The following is a 27,267-nucleotide window of genomic DNA, read 5'->3' as shown; positions in this document are numbered from 1 at the left end:
ATTCTATGACAAAACCCTGAAACATTCCACTCGCAACAGTTTTCTCAAGAAATACTTTTTAATATATTCGGTCAGGCATCACTGTGCCTGGTTTACGCCTTTTTGCAGCAAATATCCTCACAGGAACAACTGGATTGTTTATCATTATTTGAACTTTTTTTACACACCAGTGTTAATCACACAATTCTTTTATCAGCTGGGTGTTTCTATTCATATCACTCTTGAACAGACTGAAGCTGGATTCAACTCTGTGTGCCACCAGGAACAGATGCACATGCACAGGCCCTGTCTAAACGATCCCCATGGCAACCAAACATGCAAATTAAATGGCAGCCACTAAAGCACAAGAGGCACCCTCACCTGGAATCAAAAGCCATGTAGACCTTCTCTGAGGAAACAATAAATGCATCCATCCATTATCTCTGCCGTCATCCATAATGGTCTTTTGTGGTGATTAAAAGCCTCAGAGAAGAAACAAGCAATCCAACATCGAGTCTTGTGGTTTTTGTCCAGGTCTACAACACACTAGAGGGGCCCAGTATCATCACAAAGGTGCTTTTTTCTTATCTTCCTGGACTGCCACAAAGAAAAAAAATGTTTTGTTACAGAGCAATGGAGGGATCTTTGTAGCATTTGTTACTTGGCCTTCTTTTTTAGATTTTCTTGTCTGGTGTCTTTTTCCAAATTTTTCTTTTTCAAGTGAATTTTGTGGATCAATGTTAGTCTTCTTGGAGCTCCCACGTGTTGTATGCAAACAAACTGGATATCTTACCTGTACAGTTCATGCCAAGACAGGATATTCCACAGCATCTTTTGAATGTATGTAGCAGAACGCATGCCCTACTTTTTCAACCAGACGAGCCATCGCACTCCTCTTCCTCTCCCCACAGATGTCCTTTTCTCGCTGTTTTTTAAACACTGTGTTAAGTCACACAGTGCCTGTCAACTGTAACAAATGTGTATGTAACATGTCATCGAAGAACCATGAGGCATATGGATCTAACTCTGTGGATTTTCCTTTCTGCCTGCACTGAACTTTTGTGTGAGACTGCATTAAAGAAGTCTAAGGACAGTAGAGGTGATGTTTCACAGGCAGTTGGTGTTATAGGTAAGCGAAGACTTTCATGGATGACAGTGGTGTCAAGTTTTGGATGAATAGATCCTTTTCTTTCAAAGTTGCCATCACATGCACATGTTTAATAGAGGACTATTTTTGTGTGTATGAGTGTGTATATGTGAATGAGTGGGTGTGATTATCTTAATGTCACATTGTTTCCTATTTAATCAATAAAATGTGATTATACCTAGAACGATTTCAGTGTCATGCAGGGTGCTTTATGGTATGGGAATCGATTGCATAGGACAGAATTAGGTTGTGAGAGACTGGCGGTGCATTACATTGTCCTCTGTATTCACATTATGTAACCATGTTACTCTTTGGTTCGAGGACAGTCAGTAGATGTGGATCCCCACAGAGCTTTCCACTATAAAGACCCAGACCCCCACCACTGCCAACCACCCCCACCCCAGCTTCCTCTGCAGTGCCATGCTGCTGGGCTGAAAAACCCACTGACCTGAATAGCAAACCTCATGAATGTCAGCATTTCCTGGTCAGTGAGCTGTATGCTAAGATGCAATACGCTATAGAAATTCCCGCCACGCAACCATGCAGCTGCTGTATGCAAATTATATGTTTCTAATGGGTTGTTATGCTGTGTCTAAGAGAAACGGGGATACAGTTATTTAAATGAGGGGATCCTCAACCTTTATAAAACTTAATTGTGGGAATGAATGAACACTGAAATGGGGGGACAGTGGTGCACAGAGAGAGAGAACGAGAATGAGACAGAGAGATTGTGGTACAGATGGGGAGAGAGAACAAGGAAGGGGAGGGCAGAAAAAAAGCAAGCCTTTTGGTTCTATCACAGCTGTGTTTTTTTGACAGTCGTGACATAAGAAATGCTAAAAGCGGAGTGTAAGGCATACTATATTAACACTACAGCTCTTTGAAACTCATACTATTGAAATCAAACAACAGCAATTGATATTTGTAAGGACAGAGATTGATTCGGGTGTTGATCTCCATCACGGGGTGAACAGAGGTAGAGAGAGTTTGCAAATTTCCCATAAGGAAAAAGAAAAACAAAGGATGGAGAGAGACAGCACAAACAAGGCTCTGTTGTCCAAATCAGAGCCCAGGGCAGTAGGACTGTTTAACTGGAAAAACACGAGGTCTTCACCACTTCACAAGGTGATTAGCCAAAGAGCAGCTCACTGTTAATGGAAACCGTCCCCTGCTTATGGATCTGACACCCCCCTGGGGTCTGAAGATGATGAAAGGCATACGCACTAAATGGTCTGTTTTTCCACCACAGAATGTGCTCCTCCAAACTCTTCTAAACCTGAGGTCTGATTGTGAATATGAATAATGCTGATGATCACGTAGCCTCAATTACAAAAATTGAAGCGAATCATTGTAAAGCGAAAATGTCAAACGCAGCCTGGAGTCTGATCTAAGGCAGCAAAAAAGATGTGTGTACAAGATAAATCCGGCATGAGGGTCCTATTTTGAGCCCTAGCTCAAAATAGGATGAAATGGTCTAAATCTAATGGAATATAGTCTGGCATGCTAATGCAGCCATAGACAGGACCAGAGGTGATCCTCCCCTAAAGCAGATGGCACAACTAGCCATATTCATAATTACACGCAGACAAAGAATCGCAAGAAGACATAATCACAAAGAATGGGATTAAAATGCGATTTAAGATTATCTGCATATGTGTTCAGTTTATGTGCATCCAAACATGAGATTAACGACATAACCTCTCTAAGAGATTTGTTTTGAAACATGAAACTTGGTGAAAACACCATTTCCTACGTCTCAAAGCAAAGGCCCAGTGGAAATGCATAGCAATATGATACCATCAGAAGATTCTAACAGTGTTGCCTGATATTACATACCCTTCATATTCCTTTTACAATAATGATGTAATGTGAGCTGGATGGATTATCATAAACTCTCCTGACACTTTAAAACAGGTCGTAACAACAGAATCTGTCTTATTCCCTATCTGTGTATATACAAACACCCCCAGTGAAAAGATGTTCTCTGTTAGGAGATGTTTGGCTAATTATCCATGCTCCACTGAAAAAACGTCGCTATGGCAACCTCACTAGGTCAGCCAATGGGGTACTGGGAAGAAGAGGGGTGTGGTGAGGAGGCAAGGAGTTCTAAAATGGACTCTCACGTTACATCTGTAACACAATTTATCTATCCAAAATGTTAAAAGGGAACTATTGTATGTAGCATGTTTACAAAACTTGGTAGTGTATGTGACAGAATGGCCGTACTGAACATTCTAGCAGTAATGAATTTTTTGAATCACACTTAATCACATGTTTCTGGGTGATCAGTACGTGAGAAGGTGTGAGAGGCGGGATGGAAATGTGTTCATGTTTCATGTCTCATTTTGTAGCCATGTTCTGCAGTTATTTATCACAAATAACAATGACACATAAATATAAACAAACATACAGCTCAAAGCCAACTTTATCGTCATCATTTTAAAAATACAGACAAATGAAAGAAAGAAAAAACTTCTGGTTTACTCGAACATTTGATTTTATTATGGTTCACATTTTAAATGAGCTAAAAAAAAACATGCTTACAGTAAAAATATTGCTTTTATCTAAAAAACAATGAATGGTTTAAAAAAATACGGATAAAAGCTGAATATAAAAGTACCATGATACATTTTGAATAAGTACTTTTGTTATTGTGATCTATATAACGCTTTGGTGTGCTTATGCAGTAATGTACTGTATTGTCTACCGAGTGAAAGCTGAAAAAGCACCTCTAAAATGCTGTTCAGTCTCAAAGTGCACATTAACACTGATCTTTTGGCTGGCAAACTGCAATTAATTCATTTCACGGCCTAAATTGTTGGTGAAAATGTGGAAGTATTTGCCAGAAAAGATGCCCTGTGGTTATAATGAGGCTGAATGACAGACATGATTGCAAGAATGACAAGACAATTTGGTCTTCAAAAATCAGTGGTTCTTAACTTGGATGATGGCATGGTAGAAAAAAAACAATTCATCCTTTGGATGGTAAAACAAATTGATCAAATTTTAAAAAGGAAGAAAAACACTTCCCATTTCTTTTGTTGTTGATGTCTAAGGCTGTGTGTATGAAAATCTGGTTTCTTAAACAAAACCACTTGAGAACCACTGAACTAGATGTTTTGCTTTCAGACAGCACATGTGCCTTCATTTGACCTAATGTGACAACCTTGGCATTTCTTCTTGACATCATATCATTTCTGTATTGCTCGTACTCTAAATGAAATAATACTGATTCCTACATAAAAAATAATAATATCAAATACACAATCATAAGTTCAGACATGCATATAGATTTTGTTCAGTGGTAATAAAACAAAACTTTTAAAAATCAAAATTTTCAACTTAGGGTTCAAATGATATTCTTGCAGTGAATAAATTCAGCAATTATTTCAACATCACTTACACCACACAATGACTTTGAGAAATCAATGAATTCAATCATAAAGATTATGAAAATAATCATTTTGTGCTCAATTATTTAAAAGCCTTATCTATTAAATAAACCCTTGTCAATGGCATCTTATCTGATGGGTGTACGTCATTACATTCATATTATGCTGAAACACAAATTCAACTTGTCTTTGGTGCTAAATTATTCCTTCTGGAATGTTCCTGAGCATCAGGGAGGCACAATAAGAGTGTTGCAGGGATGACGTATTTGTGTAGGCCAAAACCCAGAAATGGCATTTAGCACTTCCGGTTCCATCGTTCCCAAGTCAGTAGGGGTTTTATAATGGGTTTTTGGTTAAATGCCTGAAATAAGGTCTGTGGTGAACAAAAGCACAAGATTTTTTTCATGTTTGATTCTACAACATAAAACACATCAGTAATGCACTTTTTTATTAAAGCTTTTATGAGTCTTGAAAAAGGCAGGTGCTTGTCCGTGACATGAAACGTCATCAGCCGAACAGGTAAACTCATCTACTCACATAGTCTTGTTGTGTTTATAATTGCCCTCTTGCAAACTATTATAACTGAAAAGTACAGGGAAAATGTTTTTATACAAAGACTGAAAGAGTTTGCGGAAGCTTAGTGATGGTGAAGTCATGTGACTGTATGTAGTTCGTTTATAGCCTACATTTAGCTTTTGACTACTGCCGATTGTATTCACGATTCAAATTTCATAAAAGTTGTGTTCATTTGTGAAGATCATCATGATGAACAAAATCTGTAAAGAATCATTAACTTTAACTCTTATTTTTCTGCAATAATCCAAAAGCCAATGGAATAAAAATCCTATTGTGTTTTTGTCGAGGGAACCAGGGTGATGCTAACTTCCGGGTTGGCCTACAAAAATATGTCATTACTGCGGCCCTCTATAGGTCAGTACAAAAAAAACACTTATAATAAACAGTCTGTTTATGTCCTTCTACAAGTCTTGTAGCTAAATATATAGCTATACTCATCAGATATTGACAAATGCAAGGCACTTGGTAAAAGAGCGAATAATATAAATTGCATAGCGATATAGAGGTCAATTAACACAAAAAAAATCCAAATGTTATTTGAAATAACGTTTCTAAATTCATGTTCAGTACTGTTAGATATAAAAACAGTACTGAACAATACCCTGATGTTTGTTAGAGTCTGTATGGCACACCAGGAACACTTTGACTTTGGTGTCTCATTTTTAACAAGCACGACCAGTTATTTCCTTGAGGTATATCCATGTCAAAGCTTCATTATGAGTTGGCACGTTTGTGAAGTGTGAAGACCAGTGAGGGATTTCTTATTTACAGCGCTGTTCTTCGTCTCACCCCTGAAGTGAACAAAACGGGGAGAAAATTCAAGAGTTGGTACCTTTGAAGTCCAAAAGCTGCCTCTGTAAACTCAGGACAGGACGCAGTGGGTAAAGCACCAGTTTTTCCAAACTAGGTCATGGATGACTGCAAACGCACAGTCGACCCTCTCTTCACGATCAGTACTGATAAAAGAAAATCATAAAAATGTAACCTCTTCTGAAAGGAAGACATGGAAAATGTACCCATTACCCGGATCCTTTCAGCAGGCCGAGCTGAACTGTGAAGTTCACTTTGGGCTTGTTAAATGTCGTTACAGATGAGCCCTGCTCACACCAGGAAGTGTGTATATCCCTCCGCTCCAGTGACGATAACATCCATCCAGATTCTCATGGCTTCTGGGGAAGGAGCCACCATGTAATAAACCCGGTCATGCGTCTTCACACTAAACGTCAGGGAGGTGTTTGGGCTCTGATGGAAAATAAGAGTGTGGATGGAACAAGATTAATGGGATGAAAAAAATATCAATTGTAGCAACGAGCACTATTTTTGCAGCTCACCTTGTGTGCGTTCTTTAGGTGGTCGTAATACACTTCCTCAATGGCTTGGAAGTAGATAACACCCTTCATTTTGGTCTCATGTTTATCTGGAGAAAAATAAAATGTTTAAAAAATAAATCTATGTTTTTTTGAAGAGAGCATGCGGTTCAACCTTTGTTTAATTGTTTTATTTTACAGTTTAATAATACAATTTAACAAAGGTTAAGCTAAACAAGTAAAGCTCTGTCAAATAAAAGTGGTGGGTAACAGATATTTGTAAGATAAATCTGCAATGATTTGCAGGTTAGTGCTGAACGTAGCCATTGCCTCCTGTGATGTCTGTGAAGGGCACAGCTCAGTGTTGCCCCCTTGTGGTGTAATCTAGTTTCATGTCAAATTTATTTTGCATCACTTATTATTAAGGTCCTCTTTAGATAATAGTTTAAGTTTACATTTCACTGTCATCCATGGACAAAATTAAAACATGGAATTCAAGAAATATTCTGGATTCAATATATCTGTGGCCTGTTCATAATTACCCCTGAAAATGGTTATAAAAAAAAAAAAGGCTGACAATTATAATAATTTAATGGACGATTTATATGTTTGCAGCTTAACAAACACTCCTTTTGTCTGAAAAATAAAGTGCACTACCCAACATAAACTTCAAATTTCTGAATTTCTACCCTTCAGAACTTTTGCCTGCAAGATCTCTATTAGAAATGCATTACTGTAAGCACATTTTAAAACTGTTAATATAAAATGAGTGACAAATAAACATTTAATATTCTATGGTAATTCACAGCGGGCCACAGACACTGTTGATAAAGCTTGATAAGTCCAACTAAAAAGTCAGTGTAATTACCAGCATAATATGCCAACGTCCTTCGATTGCGGTCAAAGACGAACCAGCGCTTCTTCCATGTTTTGATTTTTCCACCCATTTTGACCAAGAACCCCCTGCAGGTCTTCTCAGTGATGGCTAGGTGAAAACAAGTTTCAGGATGGTGACCCGCTGCTTCGATGTGACCTCTCAGGTCGAATTCATCCTTTCTCACTGGGAGATAACGTGTCAAAGGACGAGACTAGAGACACAAATGGCAAAAATTAAACAACGTCTTAAAACTGTATGAGTGTGTCTGCACACACTCTCTCAGATTTGATCAGAGGCAGAGATCCAGTCATTTATCAGCCACCCATATTTATAGGTTGATTATCATCAAATTAAAACCATCGGCAATAAGCTTTTAATGTATGATTAATGTTGAGTTACTGGTTTAATTATATTGCTTTTGTTATTTTTAAGCTTTTGCTTTACTGGCTTTTGTTATTTGTATCTCTTGTAAAGCATTTTGAGTACCCTGAAAAGCACACAATAAATAAAATGTATAATAATAATTATTATTATTATAAAGGTAAATTTGTTGCGTTGTATAGGATCTACAGCATTTTATACTCATAATATAATCAATAAATGTGGACGACATAAATATTAGGACAAAAATAACCCCATTACAAATTATGATGTAAAATACTGTCTTTTTGATAGTGATGACATGGCAAAAAGTTAATTTGGGATTCTGGCTGTGTCTTATGTCATAGATTTAAAAAACAAAAACTAAACAAAAATGAGATTGAGGCTTTTATTATGCATCATCTATAATTAGAATCTATCAAAATGATTTAAGGTTTTAAGGTTTAGAAGTACAAATATCACTAAGGAAAATTGTTATATTATAATATTTATTTGTATTTATTCTTGTTTATCCATTTTGTATGATTATAATAGATTATTTTCTAAATCAGTGCATCCATAATCAGAGTTTTGAATTGCATTAAATGCTGAAAGATTAATCTTCCTCTCTTCCATGTCCACTTGGGTCTCTGTCTCTCTCCCTGAGATTCACCTCTCTCTCCACTAGTTTCTGTCGGCGGTTTGTCTCTTCCTGCAGTCTCCTTTCCAAGTCCTCCCTCCTCCTTCTCTCGTCTTCAAGAGCCTGTCGGCGCAACTCCATCTCCCGCTCCTGCAGAGGAGAAAGAAAACACACATTCTGATTTCATGAATATGTATATTGGCATTTTTTTGATAAGCATGCAGATGCAGAGAAAAGAAAGTTCAAAAAGAGACCGATGTACCCTGTGATCCAGCAGTCTGTTCTTCTCAGCTTGAGCTTCTCTTAGCATGCGCTCCATCTCCTCTATCTTTGCCATGTTAGCTGTGCTAGCGCTGTACAGACCACACACACACACACACTTTTTGTTAGACGTGTTTTAAACTGATGATTTTCAGGTCTTTTCAGATTTTTCTTGTAAAAATCTAGTATAAAAATAATGTATTGTCCAATAAAATCAGAGGTGTAAACCCTTAACCTCATTTGGCAATGCGTTCCAGAGCATCTTAAGGTTCAGCTACTTGGAACGACCTTGGAATGCAATAAAAATTCCTCAGACAGGATGTGTGTATATCTGGGCTACTTAAAGGCAGACTTCTGTCTATACAGCATCCTTATAAACAGTAATAAGTACATTTAGACTCTCACAGATCACAAAATACAGATACACACACACTTCTTACTTGACACAATGTTAATGCCAACAAAATAATGATTAGAGTGTACCAAGCGATTTTGCAAAATGTTGCGGCAAAATATTGTGTTTGTTATTTTAGGGAGGACCAATGAAGGCAGGTGTGTGTTTGTTTCCAGCAAGTATCTGTAACATCTAAATGCTAAAAAACTGGGTGCAAACAAATACGATTTGAATGGTCAGAAAAGACTTATATATTAAATATCTTCATCAAATAATCTTCAACAAAGTCTTGGTCTCACTTTGAGATGTTGTCTGGTGAACAGGCGGAAATGCTGGTCTCCAAGCTTTCTGTACTGTCCACGCTCATTGTGTCAAAGTTGTGTCCGTTATCCAGGTAGTGGAACGGCTCCAGGAAGACATTTGTCTCAGAAACCGTTCTATTGGACATCTCACTCATTCTCTGCCTCTCGTCATTCAGATACATTTGACCTGCTTCAAGACCAAAGGAGAAAATAATAAAAAATAATAATAAATTTAAAAGAAAAAAATTATTTCTCTTGAGATTTACACATCTATATTATACATTTATCAGGGTTAGGGTACATCTATAATATTAATATATAATTTCCAATTAAATGTCAAATGCTTAGAACTGTCAAAAAGAAACGGCTGTGTCAATAAACTTCACAATTTGAGGTATTATTGATGTTAATATCATTATGTGGTAAGTTATAGCAATATATTTGAAATGTTTAGTATATTATTGTTTCTTCATAGTCATATACAAGTTAACATGTTGCAAAATAAGGTGGATATTTTTAACATTTACTAACATAATATTTAATATATATATTTCCTTTTATTAAACTGATTGAAAACATTTCAAGGAGTCATCTCAGGACATATATCAATAATAATAATACTAATAATAATAACATAAATACATACATATACCTATAAATAACAAAACGCTATACACACAATGTGCACCGAAAAGGAGAGTAACATAAATATTTTTTTATATATATATATGCTTAAAACTTGTAGAATTCTAGACCTGTAGAAATGTCATGAGATGAATCAGTGTGTTACCCTTGAGCAGGCGGCGAGTGTCCAGATCACGGGAGGTGACAGACAGGGTGCGGGGAAGTACACTACCACAGCTAGAGCTTTGAGACAGCGGCATATGGGGCTACAGAATTAAGAATACAGAGCAAAAGAGACCATTTAAAAACTCCCTTCCACATAAAACCATGAGCACTGAAATTTTCAATGTAAATTGCTCTTTTAAGATTGTATAAAATACTTTTCCGATGTGCCGTATCTGTTGTCTGACCTTGGGAGACAGACTGCGATTAAGGGCAGAGTTTAAGGTTCCAGAGCTCTGCCTCTCTCTTTTACGGGACATTCCACTGTCACTCAGCAGAACTCCGCCCTCTTTACTGCAATTACTCCGCCTCCTCTCCTCCAGAGAGCGAAAGTGCTGGAATATTCAAACAGACAGATAAAATAGTCTTTCAATATTGAAAAAACTTTTTTGTCATTCCTGAGCTTAGTTTCCTCTTTACTCATAGAATTGGTTTGCAATACCTCCTTCATGGACACAGGGTTAAGAGGAAATGCCTGGCCACCTGTCAGCTCAGAGTACTTCCTCTCTAAAGATGAAAGGTTTTCCCGTTCCTGAAGAGGAATTAGAGACCATTAAGAAATGTGTAAACATGTATGAATATCCTTGCATTAGATAGCAAAATATTAAACCAAGTGTCATATATTGACTAAAGAAAGATAGCACAAGTGCAATTTTCAAGAAAACATTTCAAGTTTTAAATGATAAACTATACATGTATAGGTCAAAAAGCAATCTGGGTATTTTGTAATTAGTGGAACATGTCTATAATGAGATCTTAATGGGAAGTGACTTTATACATTATGGATTAAAGGTCACTGCAAAAGTAGAGTTTATATTATAGAGCTTATATATCATAAGAGTTTATGATTTATTATTTCATTTCTTAAACAACCATGTAGAAAGACAAAAATGAATGCACCTCTTGATGGAAATAACATCACAATATTCTTTTCCATCAAGAGGTGCCTCAGTTTTTGGTCAAGATCTTGTATTGACAATGTACAGTACATCCCAAAGACTTTCAATGAATTTAAGGTCTGGAATCAGAAGTTCCAATTCATGCGTGAAAATGATTCTTCATGCTCCCTCCCAACCATTCTTTCACAATTTGAGCCAAATGCATCTTGACATTGTCATCCTGGAATATGGCCATGACATGTCTTCCTACATGGTTGTGTTAAGAAATGAAAAGCTACACACTCCATTAATAAGGGTTAGAAGAACATATGCTAGAAACATAATAATCACTGTATATATTGTATGTAAATATATTAAACATTTTTGTGTATATATACACTCACCCTTTGCAGCATATAAATGAGGTTGCTCTTCTCTTTCAAGAAGTTCTCCTTTTCCCGCTGTGCCTGCTGGGTAATCTGGGTCGACTGCTTCTTCAGGGTAAGTAGCCTCTCCTATAGTGCAAACAGTTTTTGTGTACAGAGGGAAAAATATGATTATAAAAAGCTCTTTGTCCACACACAAACACTCAAGGGTTAAAATCATCTACACACACCTTGCGAGTGACAACAGATCTCTGATATTCTGCAATCTCTCTGAGGAGTTGCTGCGTCTGCGTCTCCTTCTCTTCATCTTGACGGCTCTCTTTTTCCAGCTGCTGAAACTCCAAATCTTCAAAACGCTTTGTTTCCGCTTCTAAAGCTTCAGTGTCCTACCAAAAAAAGCCAACAACACTTAGCATGAGGCAATATATTGCATATTTTTACATGGTGTAAGTCCAAACAACTAAACTAACTGAACATTCAGCAATAATTCACAGGATTGTTCTAAACAGAAAAGTGACTAAAGGTCAAAGTCTCAGGAAATTTGGGTATGTTAAAAAAACACAGAGAAGAAAGGCCTACCAACAAGAAAAAATGGTATTTCCAGAGCTGTTGCAGAGAGGAAAAAAACACAACAGGAAATGTTTGTGAGAGACAGAATAGTTGGCCGCATAGGTGAGAGCAGGTACGAGGGAGACCACGGTAACTGACTGACCCTGGATAGCTGAATCTGTAGCTGCTCCTTCAGTGCTTCAGGACAGGTGTCCAACTGGGTCTTCTGCTCTGAAATCAGCTCAGCTAGCCTCTCTACTTTAACTCTCTCAGCCTCCAACCAGGCTTTGTCCTATAGCAGTGGCGACGCGTATGGATGACATACACATACAGAGCAGACAGTGGTGAGATCGACACAAATATGATGGACAAAGAAATAGAGAAATTGCAAGGTTGGGTTAGAGCAAGGAAGAGGTAAACTGGAAAAAAAGGCAAGTAGATGTGACATTGGTGGGTGTAATTCACTAATAATGGAGTACATATTTTCTTAAATTTAAACTTTAAGTGCCAATATATTCATGAATCATGATTTCTGTGTAAAAACGTTCACACTACGTACGGTAGTTAAATGAGACCCTCTTGTTTGCCTTTTTGGAGACTTCGTCCTGAAGTTTTGATATACTATTTTCAATCTTTTCAAGCTGTACAAATACATTGTCACCTGATGGTTACCCGAGTATGATTTCTTTGAGCATTTTTCTCCATGTTCCCCATTTTTTGGTTGAGCTGCTCCAGCATTTCTTTATCGCTCTGTAGCTGAGTGACCTCTGCCTCCTGCTCACCATCTAAAAGAGCTCTCTCCACCTCCATCTAAGAAGAGATCAAGACAGTGTTTATTGACTTCATTTCCTCAACAACAGTGTTCTTACTGTTAACTAGGGCTGCCCCCTTATAGTCGACTAAACGTTAGTCGACCAAAATGTTATTAGGTTAGTCGCAGAAAAAAAACTCCACAGGAAGTGCGACGTCACTCAGTCCGTGAGGGACGCAACATTAACGGCGGGTCCTTGTTGTAATTATAGTATGTCGGGCAGGAGATACAAACGTTCGCCTAACATCCATCAACCTCATATATGGCTTAACCTAGATAAATGTGTGTTATTATTAGGCACATATTATACACATATATACCGCCGGCGGTACCCTTCAGGTTTATAGGGTTAATAAACAATTAAAATGTCTCCTTGCTATTTATTCTGACATTCATAATCATTACTTTTTGCTGATAAATAAATGAAAAATGACCTTAAACTTCAAACTAAAATTAGAAACGTTGCCATGGCAACTATTTGAAATAAGTTTAAAATACTAGTTGAATTACAAATGTCTAATTGCAACTTATTGAAATAAGTACTACAATTACTTGATTAAACTGTATAGAAAATTTTTACTAAAAATGACACTAGAATATCAAAAATTACTAAAACTAAGATTTAAATTAAAACTGAAAATATAAAAATAAAAGTTAGTTAATTCAAAATATTAATAAGTACTATAATATTATATAAAAATATAACTAAAATAACACTGTTGCAGAATAAACTAAATCATTTGATCTAGAGATCAGTCTGCAAGAGACATTTACAGTAATGCTTTTGGCAAATGCTTTTATTCGAAACGGCTTGCAATTTCTGGGAATCGAGCCCATGAGTTTGGAGTTGCTAGCGCCACGCTCTACTGTTTGAGCTACAGGAATGCTTATCAAACATGTTACCTCACTTTAAAAGCACATAAAGCTTTTCATTTAAGCACACACACCTCTCTGATAGACTCGTCCATCTGTGTGTCTAGATCTCGGATCTTCTGTTCAAGTTCCTCGATGTTGTTAAACACCTGAATCCTCTCCTCTTCTATACGTGTCACTTCCTGCCTCAGCTGCCTGTCTTCAGATACCTGCTTAAAAAAAGAAAACACAAAAACATTAGAGATCAGGTATACTTTAAAAGACAATGCATTTTATAAGATGAATGGTTTCAGTCCTGGATGATGATTGGGCAATTCAGCGTTTGTTCAGAACTCCTGCATTGTTCATTGTTTTTTTGACTGATATAACAAACACAACCACAATTACATGAAGATCTGAAAAGATGGATTAAAGTAAAAACAAATACAGGCATTCAGACCTGACATGGGATTGAACTCTGAAATGAATATCCAGCTCCTCATGACGGCTCTTTACGGATAGTTAACTAGGCTGTTTCTGAGGCCACACTTTTTTTCAGTGACATTGCAGAGGAATGTAGCTCAGCAACAGATGCAAGACTACAGAGCCGCCTCTGTCTGATAATGGCGTCTGATCTCCATGCATTTGACATTAACCAGAAATATTCAGCAGTGTTTAAATGCAAACTGTGATCAACAACTTGTTGTGATGTTATTTCCTTCAAGATGTGCATTCATTTTCCTACATGGTTGTTTAAGAAATGAAAAGCTGCACACTCCATCAATGAGGGTTAGAACTGTTGCCAAACATATAACATGCTAGAAACAATCATAAACTCTTAAGCATTTGTATATTCAAATATTGTAATCAAATGTAATCATTTAATTCGATATAAAACCAAGTGGTATCTGCAAAAAAAAGACAATACAAGATGATGTTTCTCAGACCTAACTTCACTATTGTTTTTTTGTTATTTTTTGCAATGACCACTGGTGTCAGGGTGATTATTATTATTTTTTAGGACCTGTATAAAGTCTAAATATTGCTTGAGAGAAAAGGAGAAATGTGGGAGAAATTATATGCAGATCTGCATTCTTTCCTTGCATTTCTATGTTTCTTTCCAACAATTACTGTCACATGTGTCTTGAGCACATAGACGCACACACACACAGCAAATCCACCCGGGAATAGAGTCATTTCCTGTTCCTCTCCTCTTGCAGGAGAGGCAATAACTGCCCCTCTCTCCTGAGAAAGTCTATTAAACTCAAACACACCATTATGTCATTATAGGTATCCAATGGAAAAACACTTATTCCACAAAATCCCCATCTTGAGCTGGAATTTGCACCTCATGTGCCTAAAATGCAGACAGAATCTGTTTTAAAACTGTGTGAGGTCAGCGTTTTAAAAGTTCACTTCGTAGTGCATGTTTAGAAACAGACATCAACAGACAGTGTGTCAGGTATAAAGACTCCACAGCATTCCCAAACTGTTTTGCATACTTTAGATCCAAGAGGACTGCATACTTTCCACTGCATCATTAGTTCAATCTGGGATAACGGAATACAGAGTGGTAGGCTGCTTTAGATTTGAACACACTGGCGATGATGGTATATACAGTAAGAACAAACATCACTATGGAAATAAATATGTAATTTGGAGATTAAATTAATAGAAGAGTGAATATCATGAAGAAATTAATGGTCATTTTCAACCTCAAATCAAAAGCTACTGTAAAAAAATCATTACTAGTAAGTTTTTTTAATTGTTTTTTAAACCCGAATTTACTAAAATTACAACAAATACAATGATATATAACTACAATTTAAATAATATATCGATTTATTTCACATTACACTGATGAGAATTAGATTAATGTGTTACATAATGAGAATTTAGTAATAAAGAGATAATATACTCATTATAAATACTTAATTATCTTACTTAATTATTTTACCCAATTATCCCAGAATTAAATCATTTACATTAATATTCTTTACTGTACAGGGTAGTAAAATCTTGCTTTTTTTATTTACATTTTAAATATTTATATATTATTTTAATTAATTTAACATAGATTCAATTTGGTACATCACATACAACAAATTATTACCTAAATATAATTAAAAACACTTTAAATAAATAAATGTATAGCATTAATTTATTTCCCATTACAGTAATGAGAATTTAAGAATTTAGTAATTGGCATAATACACTTAATTATCCTAAAAAATAATACCACAACACATGCAAAATAAAACGGCCCAACAAATAAGATTTTTTTTCTTAATAATTTGGGTTGACCCGGACATGCTCTTGGATAAGTTGTGTGAAATTCAGAAAGAGATATTCACTGTTTGACATCAGTAATGGTACATGTAGACGCAACATGTATAAAAAAAAAGAAAAAAAAGAAAAAAAAAGTATATACTGTATTCAGGTACATATTGTGCAGTGTCTCACCTTGCTGCGGAGATGTGGAGAGGGCGAGGGGGCTGAGCTTCGTAGGCTAGTGGTGGGTGACTGGGGCCTGGTCTCCCTGTGTCCGCTGAGTCTGCGCTGTCTCTGAGTCAGTATCTCTATCCGACCCTTACCCAGATACCCACTATCCAGAGACACTGCTGCAGAGTCTGAGAACACAGACTCATCATCAGACACCTGCAGCTTCTCCAGCTCTCGGTTGATCTTCTGCAGGTCCGACACAGCTGAGACACCCGAATCAGTCTCCATCTGGCACAGATCAGACCGGCCCAGCTCAGAGCACAGGGACAGGATGGTCTCAAGACGCTGGCGCTCCTAGAGTAGAACGAAAAAATTAAACAGTCTTAGGCTTCATTTTGTTTTATGTGAAACTGGTAATGGACAGTGTTTTGGGGTTTTAGAAATCTTAAAAACATTACGATGCTAAATTGATATTTAAGATTCTGTTTATGTTATTTGTAATCTAATATAAAGCAAATCAAAAGCCTTTTCTACTAGTGGTCTCAGACTTTTGGATCATACACACTACCTGATACATTATATTATAAAACAAACTGACTGAGCTTAAAGTGCCCCTATTATGTTGTTTTAAAGATTCCTAATTTAGTTTTGGAGGTCTCCTACAATAGTTTTACATGCATCAAAAGTCGAAAACACTTTGATTTTCTCATAATATACATTGCACATCAACTCATTTTTCGAAGAGTCTGAATCGGAAAACAGTCCGTTTGAATATTCAGTCTCTCTAATCCCCTACTCTGCTCTAATTGATCAGTAGATGTTGTTCAATGGCAGCCGATGAAGAACATAAGCTGGCATTATGCAAACTTGTTACAAACTTACGTAGGTATGTTACGGAAGCGAGACTGGAATTGCTGACAACTCTTTTCAGCAGTTCAGAGTCTATTATTTTTATTAGGAGACAATAACTTTATTTGTTGTGCACTTTGGTCTTTAAACCTTTTCAGAGACCTTTTATATTTACAAACAGCTTATATTCGAAAAACATAATAGGGGCACTTTAATCTTTGAAAAATTAGATTATACATAAAATGCGCTGTTTAGATTTGTATCATTGCTGCCTCCTTAGCAGTGGGTTGTGGGATTTGGCCCTGTGGAACGGAACTAATTTAGTTGCACAGACAAACAAACACACATACATTCTCTCCACACACGCCTGTGATCAGATCAGATGGTTTAACTACAATTGCAGTGCTTTAGCTCAGTTATCATGTGACCTAGAGGCAACATTTCAAGTTCTCATAAAGGTCTAAGTGAAAAGCAAAAACTAATTTAACGTGTGTTTACCAGCTGGTTCATACACACTCAAGGTTTTGATTTAGCTGTGAATGTAATTTCATTAAGTCTCTAGCACATGAAAGTGTGTGTGTAATCCAGTGAATAGCACTTATAATGTTCCAGGCCAAGAACAGATCAAAGTCCTCTTGACACTTTCATGTCTAACCATTCTCTCAAAGGATGCAAACTGAAACCAAAAAGCTGGATTCAAGGCTGAGAATTATAGGGAATTAAAGTTGAAACAATATTTCACAATATTAACAAAATAAAGTCCCTCACTTTTTGATTACTATGAATTTATTCTGATAAACTTTAAAATGATCCGTAGCAATAAGAGTAATCTACAAAGTGTGCCGGATGCAAAAGTAAACTCAACGTAAGGCACATAACAAGTTTGCACCTCTCCCATGTTAGTTATTCTAGGATGTTAGGTTGCTAATCAAATATATTATATTTTAGCTAATATAATATATTAATAAAATATAACATAATAAAAAGCATAAAAAAATAAATATAACATGAAGGGTAATTAAAAGGCATTAATGATATACTATATTATAAAATATATTATATAAATTATAAAATAATATAACATAAAAAATATATTTAATAAAAAAGACATTTAAAATATAATAAAATTACAAATAATAAATCCAATAATAATAAAAATAATAATATCATCATGTGTGATTTAACAGAGAATTCTGAAACCTGGATGAGACTCCCTGGTGTGTTTGTTTTGGATGAGTGCAGGTCTTCTTACCAGTCTTTCCACTTCCTGTTCTCGAAGTCTCTCATCTCTTTGTCTCTGATGATAATCTCTGAGCTCTTCTTTTCCACTGAGAGAACTGATACTGCCCCTTCTCGGCCCCATGCCAGGCCCCAGGCCTCCTTTACCAAATGACAACCGCCTTTCTCCTACTCCTAGATCCAAACATGGGGCAGATCCCACAGAGCAAAGGCTGGCCCTGCGAGAACTGCTGGTCACGTTGGCTATCACAGTCACATCTGGTGGTTTCTCCAAGGATGGGAGGCTGCGGCGTGGTTTGGTGCTACGCCGGGGTGGCAAAGAAAGCACTGGGGCGTCTCCTCGATACAACCTGGGCAGAGAGAGACTATGTCCCCCCAGGCCATTCAGAGAGCCGGTGGAGTATTTCCTTTGGCGGAGCAATGGTTCAACAGTGGACTCCCCATCTCGTGTTAGCAGTCTGCGCCCCAAGCGAGGGCTGGAGGGCATGCTGGCTGCACCACTTGGACCTCGGCGGGATGAAGGAAGAGCATCAGTCATGTAGGAGGAAGAAGAGCCGTTCCACATAGAAAGGAGTGAGCTGGCAGTGTTGGGATTTCGTCCTTCTAAAGGGTGGCAAATCAACAGGTTGTCCTGCCATTGGTGCCGGCCACGGGTTTGGCTTGGGACTGGACTTATGGGGCGCTCTGATTGGTGGGGTGATGGTGGCATGCTCAGGCTGCTGGAGGGTGTGTAAGGGGAGGGAACTCGAATAGAAAGGGGTGGACGGTCCTGTAGATAGGAGGAAGCTGATTGGGGACTGGGAGGGGGGGACAAAGTGAGGTAACCGCGGTCTGAAGTAGCCTTTAAGCTGGCCTCCAGAGCGGACTTTCTGCGCTGCAAGCTCTCCATCAACTCCTGAAGCTCTGCCTTGGAGCGTGTGCCACGAACACAGGATCCAACCAATGTGCCGCCATTGGAATGAAACTTTGTTGTGTCTGGTGAAAAAAAAAAAAAGGTAATTTATGCCTGTGCACCAAGTGTACTGCACAAGTCCTGAAAAGTGAAGCCAAAATGTTTTGATTGCCCCCAGGTGGCTGGACCAAATTACACTTCAAATAAATGGTTTCCAAAGATGGTTTCTGTCATGTTAGATTAATAGCTTCTCTGAGCGAAGTAGTCACTGATTTTCGGGAGGAGATTGGAACTTTAACTAAATTTACATAACTGATTATTTCCCACCGACATGAGCTGTTCTGCAGTAAACTGTACTAACAGATTCTGCAGGAGTGTGGGCGGGGGCTTGATACCACAGATCCACTTCACGCTCACTATTGCGCAGACTTTTCTACAATGGAGGAGAGTGAAGGAGCGTCGTCCATCTTTTTTTACAGTCTATGCTGTGCAAATTCAAACATGGTGCCTACTGAAGGATCAAGCCAGATCTCAATCGTTCATTCATGGCAAACTTAATTTGTCATTGACCTCTCAAATATCTTAAAGGGATACTCCACTTTTTTTGGAAATAGGCTCATTTTACAACTCCCCCAGAGTTAAACAGTTGAGTTTTACTGTTTTTGAATCCATTCAGCCGATCTCCGGGTCTGACGGTACCACTTTTAGCATAGCTTAGCATAGATCATTGAAGTGGACAAGACCATTAGCATCTCTCTCAAAAAAATGACCAAAGAGTTTCAATATTTTTCCTATTTAAAACTTGACTCTTCTGTAGTTACATCGTGCACTAAGACCGACGGAAAATGTAAAGTTGCAATTTTCTAGGCTGATATGGCTAGGAACTATTCTCTCATTCCTGCGTAATAATCAAGAAACTTTGCTGCCGTACCATGAGTGCAGCAGGCGCAATGATATGACGCAGTGCCTGAAAATAGTCCCCAGCTAGGTTACTTCCTGCGTGACCATATAAGTTTGTGTTTGCGCTGCATAATATCATTGCGCCTGCTGCACTCATGGTACGGCAGCAAAGTTTCTTGATTATTACGCAGGAATGAGAGTATAGTTCCTAGCCATATCAGCCTAGAAAATCGCAACTTTACATTTTCCGTCGGTCTAAGTGCACGATGTAACTACAGAAGAGTCAAGTTTTAAATAGGAAAAATATCTAAACTCTTTGGTCATTTTTTTGAGAGAGATGCTAATGGTCTTGTCCAATTCAATTATCTATGCTAAGCTATGCTAAAAGTGGTACCGTCAGACCCGGAGATCGGCTGAATGGATTCGAAAACGGTTAAACTCAACAGTTTAACTCTGGGGGAGTTGTAAAATGAGCCTATTTCCAAAAAAAGTGGAGTATCCCTTTAAAACTCCCTAATTGTATTGGTCATGGCAGTGATTCTGTGACCAATGAGGTTTGAGAGCTCATTTTCTGCAGATAATGATTTAAATTTCAGTCTGTTCCAGCACGAACCCACTGTGACAGAATGGACACATAGACTGAAACAGATTTGAGAAGATGACTGCAGATTTGCAATCAAAATCTTTAAAAAAAAATTGACAGAAGTGGGCATTAATTGAAAATTAGCTTGAAATAAATAGACTTAATATATGTTAATAATGTTTGAACAATGCAGATAATGTACTGGTATGTGGTGTATTCTCTGAAGTGTAAGTTTAATAAAAACACAGTTTAGAAAAAATTATAATAATTCAGTCTGTTAGTAAAAAGCTATCGTATGGCTTCATAAGACTCTCAGACACAAAGGAAATTTCGATTCCTCATAATATGACCCCTTTAAGGTTTAATATACACAAAGTCTTTACCTATAAATTCCTCTTATATCAAGTGGTGGAAAACCAAAGCCACATGAATCATCTGGAGGCATGCAAATCTTAATGGAGACTGAAATTACATCAGGGAAATTAAAGAGCAGTTATGCATTTAACTGGAACCATCAAGAGTTGTAACATGACAAACCCTTGATGCGATCTTCTTGTTCTGATACAAAAGCTCAACGTTTGGAAAGGTTGTTGTCATAGACACGAGCACAAACAAGTTTGCAAAATCTGCCAAAATAAACAGAGAAATCAGACGTGTGTTCTGGCTAACTTTTAGGTTTTGCTGAAGTTCAAGGGGCACATGTGCTCAGCTGACTACAGCTTTCTCATACAAATCTCAGCCCACACAAATATGGATGCCTTGGGTTTTTGGGGGGGAAAGCATTGCCTAAAAATGGAAGAACCACAGGCAGAATGGGTTTGTACTTTTTGGCACTGAAGCAGAGGAAAGGGACCGGGTAAGAACTCCTCCGCAACCGGAGTGTGATTTGTGGAGCAGTGGTGGTCTTCGTCGGGGAACACACAACATACGTGTGGACCACCTGTACTCCAGAATGTTTATCTCTGTTTTGGGTTGTAAATCATTTTAGCTAAGTGGTTGACCTGGAGCCATATGGATGGGATTTCACGTTGTCATTTATTTACAAGGTAACATGGTCATTTGTACAGCTGCAGCTACATTGTGGTAAGATGAGTGTTTGTATAAACTCAAGGTCTCTCAGCCAACACAAAGCCCACAGAGTAAGAGAGAGAAAGAGAAAAGAAGAGAAGAAAAGCAGAGGTGGCGCTTTCCATGAATACATTACACTTTGGGTCCCATAACTTTTTTTTTTTTTGTAAGATCCATTAGATAAACCATTATGTAACATAAAATTAAGCCTGCATGAAATGTAGCAAGTTTTAAATATATAATATGTCTGCATTTCCCCCTAAATAATGATTTTGGACTGTCCTACCTCCAAAGTCTTGGATCTTCTTAAATGTATACAACTAAAGTTATACAATGTCAAAATCATTTGTTGAATCATTCAATTTATTGTAATAAATGGACTATTTTTTAATATACACCATTTTAATATTATTACCGAAAATATTCCTTAATTCACTTATCAAGCTCACCAAGTTATTGTAAAACGAATATGATCAAACAAATACAATGAGCATTCTTTAATGTATGGGAAATATACATTAATAACTATTTAGTCCTTAATTAGCTTAGCTGCTTCTGAACAAATTTAGATGAAATTTGAAACTTTGTTACTCACTACAACATTTTTATAAATATAATAATAAAATATATATTTAGTGTTTATTGCTAGAATTACAAATGTACACAAATCTGGGTTTTAAACTATTTAGACATAGCCCAAACCTCATTTAAAATGAATGCTAAATACTAAAAAATCTATAGTTTGAAGTTGGCTATTAATATTTGTTTAAGTTTAAGCAACTCATTTTACTGACATTTAGTTTAGAAATACCTAACTATTAAACGGCTTAAAGGGATACTCCACTTTTTTTGGAAATAGGCTCATTTTACAACTCCCCCAGAGTTAAACTGTTGAGTTTTACCGTTTTTGAATCCATTCAGCCGATCTCCGGTTCTGGCGGTACCACTTTTAGCATAGCTTAGCATAGATCACTGAAGTGGACAAGACCATTAGCATTTCTCAAAAAAAAATGACCAAAGAGTTTCGATATTTTTCCTATTTAAAACTTGACTCTTCTGTAGTTACATCGTGCACTAAGACCGACGGAAAATGTAAAGTTGCGATTTTCTAGGCTGATATGGCTAGGAACTATACTCTCATCCCTGCGTAATAATCAAGAAACTTTACTGCCGTACCATGAGAGCAGCAGGCGTAATGATATGACGCAGCGCCTGAAAATAGGCCACCTTCCTTCAACACAATGGAACTATTTTCACGCGCCGCTCCTGTAGTCCACGATGTAACTACAGAAGAGTCAAGTTTTAAATAGGAAAAATATCGAAACTCTTTGGTCATTTTTTTTTTAGAAATGCTAATGGTCTTGTCCACTCGAATGATGTATGCTAAGTTATGCTAAAAGTGGTATCGCCAGAACCGGAGATCGGCTGAATGGATTCAAAAACGGTAAAACTGAACAGTTTAACTCTGGGGGAGTTGTAAAATGAGCCTATTTCCAAAAAAAGTGGAGTATCCCTTTAAGGCCCTATTTTGTATCCTATTCGTGGAAAATTACAAGTAATGTTTAAATGTGATTGGAAAGAAGGAAACAACATTGATTGAGACTGATGAGCATATTTACATGTTTAACAAACAAGCAAACAAACACAAAATAGCGCAGAAAAGCAGAACAGATGGCACTGAATTGCACTCTTCCTGTGTATAAAACAGTCTGCGGCATGATAATGGAGGGGACCAATTAGGCTGCAAGCAAGTGACTCCGTTTATGAAAAGACAGCAGATTGGATCCAAGCCAAAGAGCTGATCGGGGGGTCGGGGGGTCGGGGGGTTGGGGGGTTGGGGGGTTTGGGGGGAAGGTGGAAGAAGATGTCACTCACCCGTGCTGAGGGACAGTGCGGGTCCTGCAGTCTTTTCTGGCAGCATGTTCTTCATGTGATTTGCCTCTTCTGGTTGGTTGAAACAGAAAAAAAGATTTACCAGACAAAGAGTACACCCTGAGGAGAAACCACACCACACACACATACAAATGACACAGTCATTTTAACATAAAAAGATTGTGCTCGAGTCCAAGGCACTGTCGAGGAAATTAAGCTGTAATAAATCATTACCTCAGACGTACAAGCCCACAAGAATGATACACATTCATAGTAGTTTTAAAAGTTATGATGACCAAATAAAGTTACATAAAATGACAAAGAGCTATGGAATTTTGAAGACAAAACTCTTTCCCCTCTTCATGTCTTGATATGAATTCAGCTCAATAAGACAGAAAGAGAAAGAGAGACACGGTCTCTTGATTAAGTGAAAAAACAGATCCAGAAAGAGCTCAGATTTCAGATCCAGTTTGAAGTTTCTTCTAAAGAAAAGTCCACAGTCTTTCAGAAGACTTAAATCCACAAGACTGATTTTCCCCTTAAGTCTGGGGCACATCCTCTCTCTCTCTCCCCCCTTCTTTTTATTTTCTTTCCCTCTCTCTTTACTTTTTACTACTGATTTTATCTCCAGAAGTGGGCTTAAACTGACAAAACCTCCTGGTGGCGATGTCCCCAATTGGAAAAATTATTCATAAATAAAGCAAAAAAGTTTTTAAATACTTATTTAAAAAATGCAAATTATGTGTAGGGTTTATAGTGATTATAATTAGCCCTACATAAAAACAAAAGAAGTGTGAAAAGTAAGAAAATATTTTAAAAATCCACAGATTTGGGAGTGTTTTGCGAAATGTCTGACTGATCAAACAAACACTAGCTATGTTTCCATCCAAAGTTGTGAATTTAACTTCAAAATTGAAATATCACATAAAACATTAGCAAATAAAGCAGTGTTTTCATTCCACGTGTTCCAGAGTACAAAATAGTCACTTCCTGGGAAATTGGTGCAAAATATCTGTAATAAAAATGGAAGTTTTCGTACATCATAATTGACTTGCGCCTCAGAGTGCGCCGACGAAACGCAATCAAGGCCTCAATTGGGCGCATACGTTTTTTTATGCGTAATTTGTGAATTTATGCGAATCATAGCATTTACATTCAGCGTTTCATTCATTTTTATTTCATTCATTTAAAAACAAATGCAACGACAGCATTTAACATGAATGAAAAGGAGCAGAAAGAAGTAAAAACTTATAATGTCTGCCCCCTATATATAACATCTCAAAATGCGCATAAAAATAGGTGGATGGAATATAGCTCTCTCCAATAACCACATGTCAGGGGCGTTTCCTCCGAAGATGTACGATTGGCCTATTACGCTGTTCACGAGATAATTCCCGTCTCTCATTTTTGTGCACATTCCGCATTCGCAAATCATTCTGAATGAATAAATGATGTGCAAATGTGAAAGATAGCACACATACGTCTGGAAGATGTCTGTTAAAGATCACTTCATCTGGAAAGCATCTGCTGTTTACTAACATCTGATAGACGTCTTTAAGATGTCAGTTTTACATTCTAAATCATAAACATCTTAAAGACATTTTCTAAACGTCTATTTGACATCTGACAAGCTTCTGCCACATGTATAATAATCAATGCGCAAAAGACATGCTGTAAGCACACAGGCTTTTCCTGAAACACACTGCGTGAACACTCAAACTCCCATCAGACTCTCCTGAGAAGCCCACTCCTGCAGTCTGTGGCTGCCTATGAGAAGTCTGCGCAGGAAGTGGGGGATCGTTTTACGCTGTCAGCGACACAATCCTTCACCCTGAGTTCACCATCGCCCGCCACCTGAGAAAGCTTTGGCTTTCCTCTAAACCAACAAAGGGCTAAGTTGATTGTCTTATCCAGACAGAGGCAGAGCACCGGAAAATTTTCTTCATCTTGCCCCATTTGTCAATAATTATGTGAAATGCAACGTTGCATGGCAGTTGTTTCATTGTTATTGAAACAATGCAGTTACTTGGAACGAGGTGATGAGGTACTTTGGCTGCAATGTTATGATATGTGGTTATAGCTCAGGTTCTTTCAAATGCGCCAAATTCTCAGGTCTGCAGTTGTGATGTCTCTCTCACACTCTCTCCATCACCGGCTGACACTAACTCTCAAACATATTGAAAGCCTCCCTTCCCTCCCAGCCTAAAGCACATCATTTGATCAGCATAGTCTTGGACTGAAGGAGTGTACAATTACATACTATATGTCTCCATAATGGTATCATATGTACTGTAATCACTGCTCTCTAAAGTTTAACAGATTGCTTTAGTTTATGATCTTGGGAACAGACTGCAAAAACCTGAGTTTCACTAAACTCTGGGATTTCCAGATTGGGGTCTGCCCTGTACAAACCACATTCATTCTGTGTGATGATTTGCAGCACTTGTCAGCCTTTCAGCACGAAGACCCTGCCAAAGTGATGACAGAACACAACAAAAAGTGCCATGCTTAAAGATTTGATTTAAAACTATCTGCAGAGGTCTATAAATTCCTCCAGCTGAGCCAAAGAAATTTCAATGTTAACCATAGTTTCCATCAAATGCATTAGTTATAGTTCCTATACTACAGTTCTATCACCATACATTGAGGGGATATATCTGTGTGTGTGTGTGTGTGTGTGTGTGTGTGTGTGTGTGTGTGTGTGTGTGTGTGTGTGTGTGTGTGTGTGTGTGTGTGTGTGTGTGTGTGTGTGTGTGTGTGTTTCAAAGAATGTGCACATGAAAGAGAAAAACACATCTGATCAAGTTAAGTAACACTAACACTGAGGCAACCTATTGCACTCACCGCTAATCGCTTTAATATACAGGGATTAAGCGAGTTAAATATCAACGATCTGCTCGTTTGCGCCGCAAAGCAAACAACCACACACGCGACTCTGTTTAAACGCCATTCACTGGCGTCACGTCGTGTTTGTCAGTCTAAAGTTCTATAAACATGCCTTTAACCTACTTTACTGCAGAACAAAACCAGCACACGACGGCTCAGAACTTCTCTGTCAATCCCTACCCGACTTTGGTCCACAAAATTAATTTCCCAACAATAACTCTTTTGTAACTATGCAAAACGCCTAACTTAATCGTATCAACGCAGTTACGCTCTTCACTAAGCTCCAAGTGATTTTTCTTGAGCTCTGTATACAGTTGAAGGATTAAAACTAACCTTTATTTAGTGTCCCATTGACGAAGCATCAGGAGGAGAATGATGCGCGGTCGGTCCTCTCTGTGCCCGACCAGTTTAGCATGACAAAAGAGGACAGAGGCGATGCTGAGTGAGTGCGGCAAGACCTTGGCCGTGTCTGCGGACACGCCTCCTCTCAGCGGGGGACGCGCTTCAACAGAACTTTGGCTTTTTGGTTGATCGAGAACGCGCTCTAATGGAACTCTGACTTTTGGCTGATCAGACAGTGACTCACAGACAGTCACGGGGGCCCATCAGGACTGCCTATACATAGGGCCCGGGATCTTGTGCTACGCCCCTGGTCACACACACCACAAATTGATGTAGTTCATGGGATACTTCACTTGCAAGTTTGATCATGCCAATTTAACATATTCTCAGTTGTAACTCAATTTTCTGTTTGCTTACTGTAATGTATGAGTCGATCTTTAAGGTCTGGTAACAATTAGCCTACCATACCAATCCGTTCACAGCGAGCTATACATTTGCTAGCCAACAAAAACAAAATAACTTGATTCTTTAACCATCTTTTTTTTTTTTTCATTGAACACGCCCTGTAATTTAGGTCCTACAGATGGTTTCATAAACACACATACACATATAGGCCTACATATAGGCTATATATATA

General features: G+C 37.8%; 1 protein-coding gene across 9 annotated transcripts; it reads right to left on the bottom strand.

The window, feature by feature from the left end:
* Positions 1-6,193: 6,193 nt before the first annotated feature.
* On the bottom strand, positions 6,194-26,755 carry phldb2a (pleckstrin homology-like domain, family B, member 2a). Of its 9 annotated transcripts, none has more exons than XM_056239631.1 (19): positions 26,622-26,755; positions 23,406-23,522; positions 18,101-19,062; positions 16,021-16,353; positions 13,653-13,790; positions 12,567-12,704; positions 12,058-12,186; positions 11,925-11,951; positions 11,576-11,731; positions 11,364-11,474; positions 10,524-10,613; positions 10,240-10,416; positions 10,026-10,125; positions 9,233-9,425; positions 8,541-8,631; positions 8,312-8,428; positions 7,270-7,489; positions 6,426-6,511; positions 6,194-6,336 (listed from the first exon to the last, which is right to left on the bottom strand). In XM_056239631.1, exons 2-19 carry the CDS (start codon positions 23,458-23,460, stop codon positions 6,196-6,198), a joined length of 3,264 nt encoding a protein of 1,087 aa, XP_056095606.1. In that variant the 5' UTR covers positions 23,461-23,522; positions 26,622-26,755; the 3' UTR covers positions 6,194-6,195. The 9 variants fall into 9 exon arrangements, with proteins under 9 accessions (XP_056095606.1, XP_056095610.1, XP_056095608.1 ...); XM_056239635.1 differs by having other exon boundaries at positions 10,270-10,416; XM_056239633.1 differs by having other exon boundaries at positions 13,653-13,787.
* Positions 26,756-27,267: the final 512 nt, after the last annotated feature.

Source organism: Rhinichthys klamathensis, unplaced genomic scaffold (assembly GCF_029890125.1).
Source record: "Rhinichthys klamathensis goyatoka isolate OS25496 unplaced genomic scaffold, OSU_Roscu_1.1 h1tg000569l_1, whole genome shotgun sequence".
Classification (NCBI taxonomy): Eukaryota; Metazoa; Chordata; class Actinopteri; order Cypriniformes; family Leuciscidae; genus Rhinichthys; species Rhinichthys klamathensis.
This window is presented reverse-complemented; position numbering and strand designations above follow the sequence as displayed.

Coding starts and splice junctions, on each gene's coding strand:
- phldb2a (XM_056239631.1), bottom strand. CDS start 23,460: ATGAAGAACATGCTGCCAGAAAAGACTGCAGGACCCGCACTGTCCCTC. Junction 12,705..13,652: donor TGGACGAGTCTATCAGAGAG/GTGTGTGTGCTT, acceptor ATCTCTTCTTAG/ATGGAGGTGGAGAGAGCTCT. Junction 8,632..9,232: donor TCACCAGACAACATCTCAAA/GTGAGACCAAGA, acceptor TGGTCTGTACAG/CGCTAGCACAGCTAACATGG.